The following is a 13,187-nucleotide window of genomic DNA, read 5'->3' as shown; positions in this document are numbered from 1 at the left end:
CTAAGCCAGCATTGCCCTCATGTCAAAACCAAAGATGGTACAAATCCACAAACCTTCGGAACCATGTTCTTCATGAACATAAAAAGACAAGCATGTGGGGGAAAATGCAGAGCCACGGGAATTCTCTTGCATTGCTAGTTGGAGTGGCAGTCGGAACAAGCATTTTGGGAAAATGGTTTGGAATAATCTACTCAAATGGAACTTCCTGCAGCCCGGCATTTCTACTTTTGGGGACAGACCCCAAAGGAATGTTCCCATAGGCTCCCCAGAGACCTGTATAGGAATGTTAGTAACAGCGCTATTCCAAGAGCCCCAAACGCCCTCCTGCTGGGCAACAGGAGGGAGGATGAGCACAGTACTGTAGGTGCCTGACGGCAGAGGACCCAGCAATGGAAATGAACAAACCTCAGTTACAGCGACAACGTGAGTCTCTCAGACAAAACGCTGAGCGACAGAAGCCAGAAACAACACAGTGCACTCGTGACTCCCCTGATGCAAACTTCACACACAAGCAGAAAGACCCTATGGTGTTAGAAACCAGGGGAGTGCTTATTCTGGAGGATGCTGTCTGGAAGGGGATATAGGAGATCCAAGGGGCTGGTCACGTCTGTGTCTCTATCTGGGTGCTGGTTACATGGGTGAGTGTGGCTTATGAATATTCATTAAGTCATATTCCTTTTTCTTTTCCTTTTTTTTTCTTTTTCTTTTTGCCTTTTCCATGACTGCTCCCGAGGCATATGGAGGTTCCCAGGCTAGGGGTCTAATCGGAGATGTAGCCGCCGGCCTACACCATAGCCACAGCAACACAGGATCTGAGCCTCGTCTGCGGCCTATACCACAGCTCATGGCAACGCCGGATCCTTAACCCACTGATTTGAGGCCAGGGATCGAACCCGAAACCTCATGGTTCCTAGTTGGATTCGATAACCACTGAGCCATGACGGGAACTCCTCTTTTTTCTTTTTCTTTTTAATGGCTGCACCTACTACATATGGAAGTTCCCGGGCTAGGGACTGAATTGGAGCTGTGACTGCAGGTCTCTGCCACAGCCAATGCGACACCAGATCTGAGCCGCATCAGAGACCTATGCCACAGCGTGCAGCAACGCTGGACCCTTAACCCATGGAGTGAGGGCAGAGGTCAAACCTTCGTGCCCAAGGACACAATGTCAGGCACTTAACCTGCTGAGCCACAATGGGAGCTCCCTCAAGTTGTATTCTTAGGTGATGTGTAACTTTTCTCTGTGGCTGGTATATTCAATTTTAAGTTGACTAAAAAAGATGAAGAAAGCTGATTGGGTCTGGTGACATGAAGATGATGAGTGAGCACACATTGGGAAGAAGAGGCAGGCTGCAGGGATCTCACGCTAATTCTAGTTTCACAAAGGGTGACACTGGAACACAGAGCAGGTGAGGGACTGGGCCAAGGTTGCAGAACTCCTGGGCAGCAGAGCAGGGATCTGAGCCCAGAGAGCAGAGCTGCAAAACCTGTTCTCATTCACTAAACTAGGCTGGCTCCTGAGAGCACAAAGACAAAGAGGATAAAGGAACATGAGATAGGAACATTTAAATGCACGAGAGTGGGAGGCTGCTTTAGGAAGATCAAACAGGCACAGCAAGGTGACACTACTCTGGATGTCCCTTTATCACAGTGGTGACATGGGCTATGACCAATATTCATAAGGACAACAACATGCCACGTAAGAAAAAGCCAAGGATTTTAGAACACAATGTTTATCGAGACAGGGAAATGAACAATATGTTTGAAATATTTTAAATTTTTTCCTTTCATGGCCACATCTGTGGCACATGGAGGTTCTCAGGTGAGAGGTTAAATCGGAGCTTTAGCTGAGACCTACACCACAGCCACAGCAATGCAGGATCCAAGCTGCATCTGAGACCCACACCGCAGCTTGTGGCAACACTGGATCCGTGACCCACTGAGCGAGGCCAGGAATCAAACCCGCATCCTCCCTGAATCTTAACCCACTGAGCCACAATGGGAATTCCCATTTTTGAAAGATTTGGGGTTCAGGGACAGACTCTGATCACATCTGAAAAAAAATCATTTACATTAGATGCTGAATTCCCTCTTGATGCCAGAGAAATGCAGACTGCGTATGTGTGTGTTGTGTGTACACAGGCTCTACACTTTTGGGACATAATCATATTTTGGTCTCAAAGAGAAAAAAAATTCTTTATTGTTAGTATTTTTTAAAAGCACAGGAATTGCGATTTTGTGATTGGGCCAGGACATATAGAAAATACCCATAAAGGATAACTTAATATAATCAGTGTTAGAGCAATCAGTAAACTACCACACACAAAACCACTGCCTAGGGTCTTAATTACAAGGGAAGATTACTGCAAGAAAGCAACTCATGCCATCAGCTGCTTTCATTGCGAGAGATAGGAAGGTATATCTATGTAAGGACCAAAAGCAAGAAGAAAGATCTGACCTGTATAGTCACAGTACAGTATTTTCCATGGCTACAGATTGGGAAGGTGAAGCCAGCTCATAAAGCAAAATGGTAAGTAAACTGAAAGTCCTCACTGCCTGGGAGAATGGGTCTAGTCCATCATTGATAACTGATTATTTTATTTTATTTTATTTTATTTTATTTTATTTTATTTTATTTTATTTTATTTTATTTTTTGTATTTTAGGGCCACAACTGTGGCATATGGAAGTTCCCAGGCTAGGGGTGGAATCGGAGCTGCAGCTGCTGGCCTACACCACAACACAGCAATGCGGGATCCAAGCCACATCTGCAACCCACACCACAGCTCATGGCAATGCCTGATCCTTAACCCATTGAGCAAGGCCAGGGATTGAACCCACATCCTCACAGATGCTAGTCAGGATCATTGCTGCTGAGCCACAATGGAAACCCAATAACCGATTCTTTTAAATTGCATTTTCAGTGGAAATATCTCCTGGAAATAACCCTGAAAATGACTTCCAAATTAAGGAAAGCTCGCTGAATGAAACAGTCTGTAAACCTCTTTTCCAATATCAAGCACACACAATCTCCACTTGCTATGACCTAATTCGTGACGTACCCATCTGAACTTCCACTGGGCAAAAAAACAAGAGAGGAAGTCATTCGCTTAGAGACACAGAGAGGAGGAACCAGCCTGAGGGGCAAAGTCATTCTCCAGTTCTGCCAAGATGGCTGGATTGTGTCTGTCTGCTGTGCACAGCAAGACACCAATCAATCCATCTCTAAACAACCAAAAGCCCATGGGGGCTTCCTTGCTCAAACTGCCTTCACTCAGGCTTTTCTCCGCTTGCCAGTCTAGTTTCAAATGGCACTAAGTTTTAGCTCACACCCAGCCTCTCTTTTGGTGCCTCATTTTCTCTTACAAGGTGGACAAGCGCTTCTGTGACCTCACAGCTGCATTCAGCACAGATGCTCTTCCTAGAAATTTCCTTTGACTTTTATCTCACCTCTGCACAAGTTCTCGGGACTATATTTGCATTTTCATGTCTAGACAGGTGCATCATCTGCCAGTGCTCGTGATAATTTTGTACAACACACACTATTCCAAGATCAACTGAATAGCACAAGGGTCTTGTAGCGCATGTAAAAATGATGCAGAAAACCTCTCTGAATTGTCTTTTTACCTATTATATTTATTCCAGCTTGACACAACACAAAACAGGTGATGAGAAAAAGGAAAGAGAAGTAGAGGAAAATCTGTCTTTTGTGTTTTCAAACTTGCTTTTAAAATACAGACATTTCCTGAAAGGCAGAAGGGAAAGTGATGAATGTTAAGTGGGTATTTTTTCGCCTTAACTGACTAAACAGAAGAGTATTTATAAACCCCTGACTGATGTCTCCAGCTGATAAATCAACACCAGGGGAGAACATTTCAAGCCCATTTATCACTTAAGACAAACAGGCTATTCTGAGCATGATTATTTTTTATTCATAGTTTTAGCTCACCTCTACGTTTGCTTTGCCTCTGTGTTAATAATATCTGTATAAGACTTCTCAATATTTAATGCTACAGCATGCTTATTGCATGCTGATGAAACGAAGCTCACACATTTGATCTCTGGAAGGCCAGTAACCTTGCCTGCAAAAAAGGCTCTATTTCACACTGAAGCCTGCTCCCCACCGGCTTCCTTATAAATGGCTGCTGCTGGCATCAATGCCATGAAGATCACAGAATTACAGCTTTAAGGGAAACTTTGGCCAAAATATTTGAACAGACAGGCCCAATGGCCCAGAATCTTGTCATCAGCAGAGATCTCCTGGCAAAACTCAGAGCATCACAAGTCAGCATTTGCATGATGACTCCGGTGACACCTAGAACGGGTTACCAGGTTGGCGACATCGTGTCACAGTCAAAGAACCACAACATAAAAGAAAACCTTACCTGTTCATTCTCCTCTTCATCGCTACTTAGCTTAAGGTCATCTTCTAGCATTCTGAAAGAGGGAACAAAGAGGTACCGATACTTAGCAAATTCAAGACAACTTAGCATCAAAATACCTGTATTAGAGCAATGTTTCAGTAAATAAGTCTATTCAATTTCCACATTAAAAGAAAACTTCCTGTTAAGGCCTTTTCCTCTGCTGCACTTAGGAAATTACAAACTGCCACATCTTGGACATGAACCCTCACAACAGCCAAAGGACACGATGGGATGGTAGCTTCTTGAAAATGAGGTTTTAAACAAACAGAATCAAGCAGGTGCTTTTCCTCCTGAAGTTTTAATTCTACAAATCTTTGCCACATGGCAGGTGCTGGGCTATGTCTCCATGACTATAGGTGGTCAACAGGGAGGGAGCAGGCAGACCTCTGTTGAGCTAGGAAACAATAAACTTGAGTTTTGAGCACAGATGCTGGGTCTCCCCCCACCCAAAGACCTAGAGAAGATGTCTGCCTGAACAGAACATCCTGCTGGATGAGGAAACCAAAGAGGAGGAAGCTTTCTGGAAAGATTCTGGGAAGGCAACTCCCTAGTGCCCCGGGTCCCTCAGATGCATCATGACAGATGCAGTAGGAAAGTGTACTTTTGGGTTCATAAAAGTTAAAAAAAAAAAAGAGAGAGAGAGAGAGAGAAACAAAATTCAAACCCTATTATTTGATGCGGATGCCATTGTTTTTTTTTTTTTTTTTGCTTTTTAGGGCTGCACCTGTGGCATGTGGAAGTTCCCAGGCTAGGGGTCATATCAGCGCTGCAGCTGCTGGCCTACACCACAGCCACAGCAACATGGGATCCAAGACCTGTCTGCTATCTGCACTGCAGCTCATGGCAATGCCAGATCTTTTTTTTTTTTTTTGCTATTTCTTGGGCCAATCCCGTGGCATATGGAGGTTCCCAGGCTAGGGGTCCAATTGGAGCTGTAGCCACCGGCCTACGCCAGAGCCACAGCAACGCGGGATCCGAGCCACGTCTGCAACCTACACCACAGCTCACGGCAACGCCGGATCGTTAACCCACTGAGCAAGGGCAGGGACCCAACCCGAAACCTCATGGTTCCTAGTCAGCTTCGCTAACCACTGCGCCACGATGGGAACTCCGGCAATGCCAGATCTTTAACCCACTGAACAAGGCCAGGGATCGAACCTGTGTCCTCATAAATGCTAGTTAGATTCGTTTCCACTGAGCCACGATGGGAAGTCCATGCCATTGTATTCTTAACAGCATTTCTGGTTATTTCTTTATAGAAAAAGTTTTCAGATTAGGTCATTTCAAAAGAAATCTTACTCTCAACTGCATTCTACACACAAATGAATGCAGAACTGTTTTGTTCTGTAGAGGAAGAGTTCTGTTAGGGGAAGAGTCAAGTTTTGGATGGACCTTAGGGAACCAGGGATCAGTGTGAAGGCCACTGACCCCTCGTTCTCAGGAAGGCTTCACTGTCCTTTTTGAAGTCACCTCCAAGTCCAAAGACTAGTCCCTAAAATGTGTTGTTTCCTTTAAAAGGAAATTATAGGCCTATCGTCGATACATTCCTCTGAATATTTTTATAATGACTTTTGGGGTGAACTTGAGGTAAAGACACGCCAGGGCAGGGCGTGGGATGGCGGGGCTCTGGCTCTACTTTTGGAAAAAGGAAGGAAGACCAAGACTCTGACGCTCTGAAAGGCTGAGGACTGCCTTTGGGGCTACTTATGTGCACAAAAGCGCACAGGTGCCTCAGCATCACACTGGCCCCTCCCACTGGTGACGCCCACACAAAGCCACGCCCCTCCCGTGCCCCTTGGTCCCTCCCCTCCGCATCCTCACAGCAACCTCCTAGGCGCCTGAGCTCCTGTCCAACAGTAAACCTCGGGGGTCAGAGCATGGACTTTGGAATGAGGCTGCCCAGGAGGCATCCTGGCTCTGCTGCTCAGTCGGCCCAGTGACCCCACACCTGCCTCAGTGGGGTTTTCCAGAGAAATCATTACACAGTCCATTTTTGGATGATGCTTGGCACAGAAGTTGGTACAGAGTAACACTCAACAATGTTCATTTTTCATTCCTATTCCTCTTTCACCTCTGAGGGGAATGCCTTGGAGCATTTAAGAAACTTGCACGGTAAACAACTTGGGACAAAAGATGTTTCCACTCATGCCTTAAAACTAAACCATTTGCTCTATTTTCCAGCCATACTGAAAGGAAAAGATGACGTTCTCCAGAGGCTGTGGAGGGGGAATGGGAATATACCTTTGGATGTAATTGCTGCCATGGTTGATGAATCTGATGTGACTTTATGTCTATAGAGGACCGAAAACACAGCCATCAGCTTGAGTGCACAGGAGACATGCCCCGGGAGCCCGAGGTCAGCCCTCTACCCGGAGTCCCTTAGCAGGACTCACAGCCTGATGACAATGGGGACGGTGAAATAAAAGAGATGATAAAAGCAAACTCTGTGAATGAAGGCCAGAGGTGCAGAGAAATCTGGCTTCGTGTCCTGAACCCCAAGGTGCTGTCACACTGTGTCAGGAGCATTTCAGGTCAGTGCCTGGTGGTGACTTCACAGTGAGTTTGGCCAGACAGCTGAGAGCTAGGATGCTGACAGGTTGGGGGCAGGGCTTCTTTTTTAAACATCCAATTAGGTGATTCAGATTCCGTTCTATCCATTTTGTACTGGCAAACTGGAGACAATAGGTTCTTAGAATTGCTGTCCCAGGCATCTTAGAACATGCCCTTCACCCTCACCTTGAACACCTGGTACAAAGGGTCAGAAGGTTTGAGCCACAGGCTGAGGGGTTCTTATGCTTTCACGCAGGGAGAGAGGCTCCCATGTGAACTGTGCAGAGAAAGACTATGGGAGTTTGCCCAGAGCTCTGACGGGGGATCCTGGTACAAACACTTCCCTTCCCACTTTGCCAAGCACCACCTCGGGGGGACCTTCATGTTTCTGAAGGATGCATGAAAATGTTGCCTCAGCTCCACCAGCAGAACTGGCATCTAAACCCCTAATCACTTACTCATTCAATGGACTCAGGTGTTCTTTTATTGGTGAGCACCTGTCTTTGGAAAGTGTACTGTCTCCCAGGGCTGGTTCTTCTTACACGTTACATTCCAATCAGCATTGCCACAAACTGAGGTGACCACTATGGAAAACAGCATGGAGGTTCCTCCAAAAACTAAAAATAGAGTTGCTGTATGATTCTGCAATCCCACTCCTGGGCATATACCTAGACAAAGCTATAATTCGAAAAGATACATGCACCCCTATGTTCATAGCAGCACTATTCACAATAGCCAAGACATGGAGACAACCTAAGTGTCCATCGACAGAAGAATGGATAAAGAAGATGTGGTATATATACACAATGGAATACTACCAACCCTAAAAAAGAATGAAATAATACCATTTGCAGTAACATGGATGGACATAGAGATGATCATACTAAGTGAAGTTAGCTAGAAAGAGGAAGACAAACACCATGACATCACTTACATGTAGAATCTAAAATAAGACCAAATGAACATACCTACAAAACAGAAACAGGCTCACAGACACAGAGAACAGATTTGTGTGGTTGTCAAGGGAGAGATGGGTAGGAAGGAAAGGATTGGGAGTTTGGGATTAGCAGATGCAAACGAATATACACAGGATGGGTAAACAATAAGATCTTTCTGTAGAGCACACGGAATTATATTCAATATCATGTGATAAACGTAATGGAAATGAATGAGAAAAAAATGTATGCATATGTGTAACTGAATCACTTTGCTGTACAGCAGAAATTAACCCAACACTGTAAATCAACTATACTTCAATAAAATTAAGAAAAAAATCAGCAGTGCTGTTTTAGCCATTCGTAAGTGCCTTAACGTTGTGAGGCTCTGGCATAACTAACTCTCATGGAACCCAATCGCTTCATCGAAGGTAACTTCAGTAGCTCTCAGAAAAGGGAGGAATTCAGTATAACCCTTGCAACTTTAATATTTGATAATGGCAGCTTCTCTGTTTGTATTATTTTGTAACTGAGTGGTAAACAACTTTATATGTGGCTGATGCTTTTATTTTTGAGGTCCAAAAGTTCTCAGGAAGCAGAAATAGTAGCCCACCCCTAACAGATGGCTAGCTGCTTCTAGGGCTCTTCTGTATCTTAGCCAGGTTTTGCAAACGGGTGCATTACCTTCAAATGTAATGGGAGTCATTTCACAGAGCAGTGGTTTTTAATTAATAGGATTTCCCTGGAATTACTTGTCATTTGGGGCCCCTAACAGATCTGAATCCTTCAGTCCTTTAGAGTTCATTTTGTTTTGCCATGTTTTAACAGCTTCTTAAAAATCTGAGTTTTAATTGCACTTTTTGGTTTGCAGATTTGTTTCTATAGCTGGTGCTGCTACAATTTCCACCTATTTGAGATTTAAAGCCAAAGACAAATGCTTATGACTCCCCATTAGACATATTCATCTATGCAAAAACCTCATCTAACAATTGGCAGGGCATGATAAACCTAGGTGTTATGCAAGTCCATCTCGGAAGGAATTCCCCAAGCCGTCTTCTCCACTGCTTGGAACACTGGAGGGGAAGTTATAAAACTCGTTTCATTGTTTCTGAAGCCTGCTGCTCTGTCAGGGTCAATGCTAGCATCTGCCTGGGTTTATTTTCATAAACAGGTGACTACCTTCCGGTGCGCCTCTGTTCAGAAGAGTTTAGCTCATGCCATTCCAGTGAACTGGGAACTGAGAAGGCTGAGCCTGGGGTTGCTCAGGTAGTGCGTCCAACACAAATGAAGGACCTTACTCCGGAGGCCAGCGTAGAAATCCGGAACAAGACAAAGAGTGGTTAGATGACCATCTCTGGTGTTTTCCCACCCAGGGTTTCAGATACACACCTTTTGAAGCAATGTTGGTTCAGAGGAAGAACCCTTCTCAGGGTTGGTTCCAGCTGTCAATAAAATCACACATTTCTGATTCTGCCATGTTTATGCTGGGAGGGAGGGTACCCTGGCAGCTCTTTTGTTTAGGACCTTCTTTTTTCGTAAGGACAATACATTCCAATGGTCCTTTTCTTCCACTTATACACTGAGTCCACCTGCCAAGGACTACTCAGGGCCAACTACCCTGGAGGACAGCATCTCATTTCCTATCACTTAAGACCTTCAAAAAAGCCAGCCTCACTTGGGAAACCTGCCAAACCCTGGTAAGAGAAGGGGTGAGCATGTGTCTTTGAAATCTCAATCAGGCAATTGCCTTTTCTGGATAGTCCCATCTTGTATATTATTATTGAATGAGTAGAAATCAAAGGAAAGTGAAAATCAACAAGAATAAAATAACACATCCATGATATTGGAGCATAGGTGGGGGAATGTATTCCCAAACAGCACCCAGGAGGCTGGCCAGCATGGAGTCTGAATTCTGTCCCTCACAAGCTCTGGGAACTTGGGCAAATCCTTAACTCACCCTGGATACTGTGTCTGCATCTCTAAAATGAAGCTGGGATCAAATGACCTCCACATCTCCTGTGGCTCTGAATTCTACATCTTCCTGCTTTACCACTGGACTCTAGGAAGACTGCTGGTGAACTAGAGGGGACCCTGGACCTGTGCTGACATGACTTCATTAAAAGTAAAACCACCAGGTTAGAGCATGAGGAAATGGCCCAAGATCTGACCCTGGAGCCAGGAGCCCAGGGTGAAGTCCCTTGACTCCCTGGAGTGCTTTATCTCCTCATGTGTCCAAAGAGATGTTTCACGTGGTTGTTCTAAAAGTTAAATAGAAAACAGACATGGCAGTACTTCTCGATGGTACAGCACTGCATAGAGTGACTCTTTTTGGATATATCTCCTATAAGATTCTGCATGCACAGAGCCTGGCCCTCGGGCACCAGCCTGGGAATCTGGAAAGATTGAGCACTTCCTGGAGACCAGGAATGTAGGGGGCAACCCCTTGCACCAGGTGGCTGTGAGGACCAGAATGAGAGATGGGGCCAGCTCCCCACCTGGCTGGGAGATCAGGGAAGTGTCCCTCTCTCCATTATAAATGAACCAACTGGGATATTTTTGAGACTTTTCTGTATGACACCTGACACACATCCAACAGCTCTGGAGTAGTTTCACAAAACTAGATTCTCTTTTTCTCTTCTCCTAAGAGCATCCACAAACAAAATCAGACAACAGATACGCTAAATGGTGAGCGGAACAATGGAGCAGTTCGCTGAGGCCCCCAAGGAGCCTGTGCTGAGGCCCTCAGGCACTGGCCCAGGTGTCACTGGCAGTGCCGTCCTCTCAGACACTCTGTCTGCAGGAGCTGTCATTCTTTCTGAAGGAACAGTATGTCCCCAAGCTGCACCACAAAGACACATTTAGAAATGCATGGAGTCACGAGATATTCTTCCAAGGAAGTAAACAAGAAGCTGGAGCTAAGTGTGCTGAGAAATTCCTCATCGGATCAGTCCTCTGGGGCAGCAAGGACCCCCAGGGGCTGTGGGAGAATGTTTCCAGAGGATCGTGTCCTGAGCAGGCCACCGGGGAGGCAGGATGCTCCCTCATAGGAGCCTTAGGAGTTGATGCTGGGCCACTGCTTTTCAGACGAGAGCATAGCTTGTGAAACACAGGGGCCTGGGCCACCTCCAGGGTTTTCTAGTAGGTGTGGGAAGGGGGGTGTGGGAAGCAGCCCTCAAATCTGCATTTCTAATAAGACCCCAGGTGATGCAGAGGCTGCTGGCCCAGAGGCCACACTCTGAGAAGCCCTGGGCGTGGGGCCATAGCCTCTTGCTTACATAGGTTTATTGCATCTTGAGTCAGCCTCTGAAAGCGGAGAGCCTGTGAAAGGAACCCTTAAGCCACCTCTGAGGGCATATTGGGGGCTTGTGGTCTGGGCAGGGGTTGGGGGGATGGAGGAGAAAGGAGTGGAGGGAGGCTGGCACTCAGACATGCCCTGCTGTGTACTCCTGCCCAGACCTTCCCCAGTGCACCCTGGTCCACAGGGTAGGACCCCAGAATCCGGAGTGCCTCCTCTCACCCCTATATCTGTTCCAGAAAAGAGCTCATTCCCTCAACCAGTGGAGCCTGACTCACTGGCTCACCAGCTCAAAGGCTGTGTTCCTGCCCCCAGAGCCTCAGAGGGTTAGGAGGGGACAGGGACAAGCCAGTGGGATGGGCCCTGGAGCAGAGCCCTGGAGGATGGGGGACCATGCTGGCTTCAGGCTCCCAGAGGAGATGAATGGAGTCAGCAAGGGGGGCTGCCAAGCCTGGAGTGCCTGGGGGTGGGCTGGTTTATATCCCACATTCCATGGTCTTCTTTTCCTTCTGAAAAGTGATCTACACGGTGGATCACAGCTGCCCCCATTTGTCATACAGCAGACCTGATCACAATGTTGTAAATCAATGACACTTTAATAAAACTTAAAAAACAAAACAAAACAAAACCCTACCCCCAAAGCAAAAAGGATCCAGGGATCCAGGAAAATGTCTCCTGCCTCTCCTGTCCTCACCTGCCTACTTCCAACTCTCGAACCCTAAGTCACCACTGGCTATCGTTTCTCATATGTGATCTCAGAGTTTCTTTATGCATTAACCAGCCACTGTGAGTGCAGCACATGGGACCCCTTAGAGTCAGTACGGGACATGGGTAAATGGATATAGGCCATCCATGGACCCTCCTTACCTGGCGCTGGCAGGTAGCTCTAAGACGCTCCCCATGACCCTCGCCTCGGGGTACTGTGTACTCCCCACCTTGAGTGTGGCTGGACCCAGTGACTTCCTTCTAAGGAACCCAGTTGGGCAATGTGATGGGATGTCACTTGTGAGACTGGGGGATGCCCACTGGTAGACATGCGTACTCTTGGTCTTTTTGCTGCTTTGCTTGGCTGATAAAAGCTGCCATGTTGGGCAGGAAACTGAAGGGGACCTCAGAAAACTGAGGGGGACCTCAGGCCAGTGGCCAAGGAGGAAAGGTGTTTTTCAGCCTTATCCCCCAGAAGGAACTGAGTCTTGCCAGCAACCAACATGTGAGCTTGAAAATGGATCTTTCCCCAGCAGGCTTTGCAGTAACTATAGCCCTGGCTGATGCCTTGATGGCAGCCTCTCAAGAGACCTCAGCCAAAGAACCCCACCAAGCCATGGTCAGACTCCCGACCCACAGAAACCATGAGATAATAAATGCCACAAGTTCTGCGGTAATTTCCTAGGCATCAATAAGTAATTGGTATGCTGCTAGATGGTATTAAATATGCAGTATGTCCCTTTCCAAGATCACTCCCAATTGCCCGAGCTAAAGCACGAACAGCCATCATTCAAACTGTCTTACAGATGCATAATGCAAGCCTGACAGGTCGGGAACAATTTCTAATAGCCCAGCTAAAAAAAGTGGCAAGGAGTTCCCACTGTGGCTCAGTGGTAACAAATTCAACTAGTATCTGGGAGGAGGTGGGTTGATCCCTGGCCTCGCTCAGTGAGTTAAGGATCTGGCATTGCCATGAGCTGCCATATAGGTCACAGACGTGGCTCAGAGCTGGTGTGGCTGTGGCTGCGGCATAGGCCGGCAGCTGCAGCTCCAATTAGACCCCTAGCCTGGGAACTTCCATATGTCGCAGGTGTGGTGATAAAAGAGACAAAAAGAAAAAAAGTAGCAAGAAAGAGGTAAAATGAATTTGAACAATGTACTTAATTTAAGTCAGCATATCATTTCAACATGACCACATACACATTTCAAGGGTCCCACAGCCCCACGTGGCTAGTGGCTGCTGGACCAGACAACACGGGCTCAGAGCTTTTGCAGATGG

The 13,187-nt window shown here is 46.5% G+C and overlaps 1 protein-coding gene across 13 annotated transcripts in view; it reads right to left on the bottom strand.

Moving 5' to 3' along the window:
• Positions 1–13,187, bottom strand: part of AFF3 (ALF transcription elongation factor 3) — a 598,632-nt gene that overhangs the window by 123,738 nt on the left and 461,707 nt on the right. For all 13 annotated transcript variants that reach the window (XR_007135070.1, XM_047781424.1, XM_047781427.1 and 10 more), the window contains one exon: positions 4,385–4,436. Coding sequence is in view for 12 of the 13 variants with exons in the window: in XM_047781424.1 (XP_047637380.1) it covers positions 4,385–4,436 (52 nt within the window). In the remaining variant the exon portion in view is untranslated. The remainder of the gene's footprint in view (positions 1–4,384; positions 4,437–13,187) is intronic.

Source organism: Phacochoerus africanus, chromosome 5 (genome assembly GCF_016906955.1).
Source record: "Phacochoerus africanus isolate WHEZ1 chromosome 5, ROS_Pafr_v1, whole genome shotgun sequence".
NCBI classification, from domain to species: Eukaryota; Metazoa; Chordata; class Mammalia; order Artiodactyla; family Suidae; genus Phacochoerus; species Phacochoerus africanus.
Note: the sequence above shows the minus strand (reverse complement) of the source record. Positions and strands in the feature narration are given on the sequence as shown.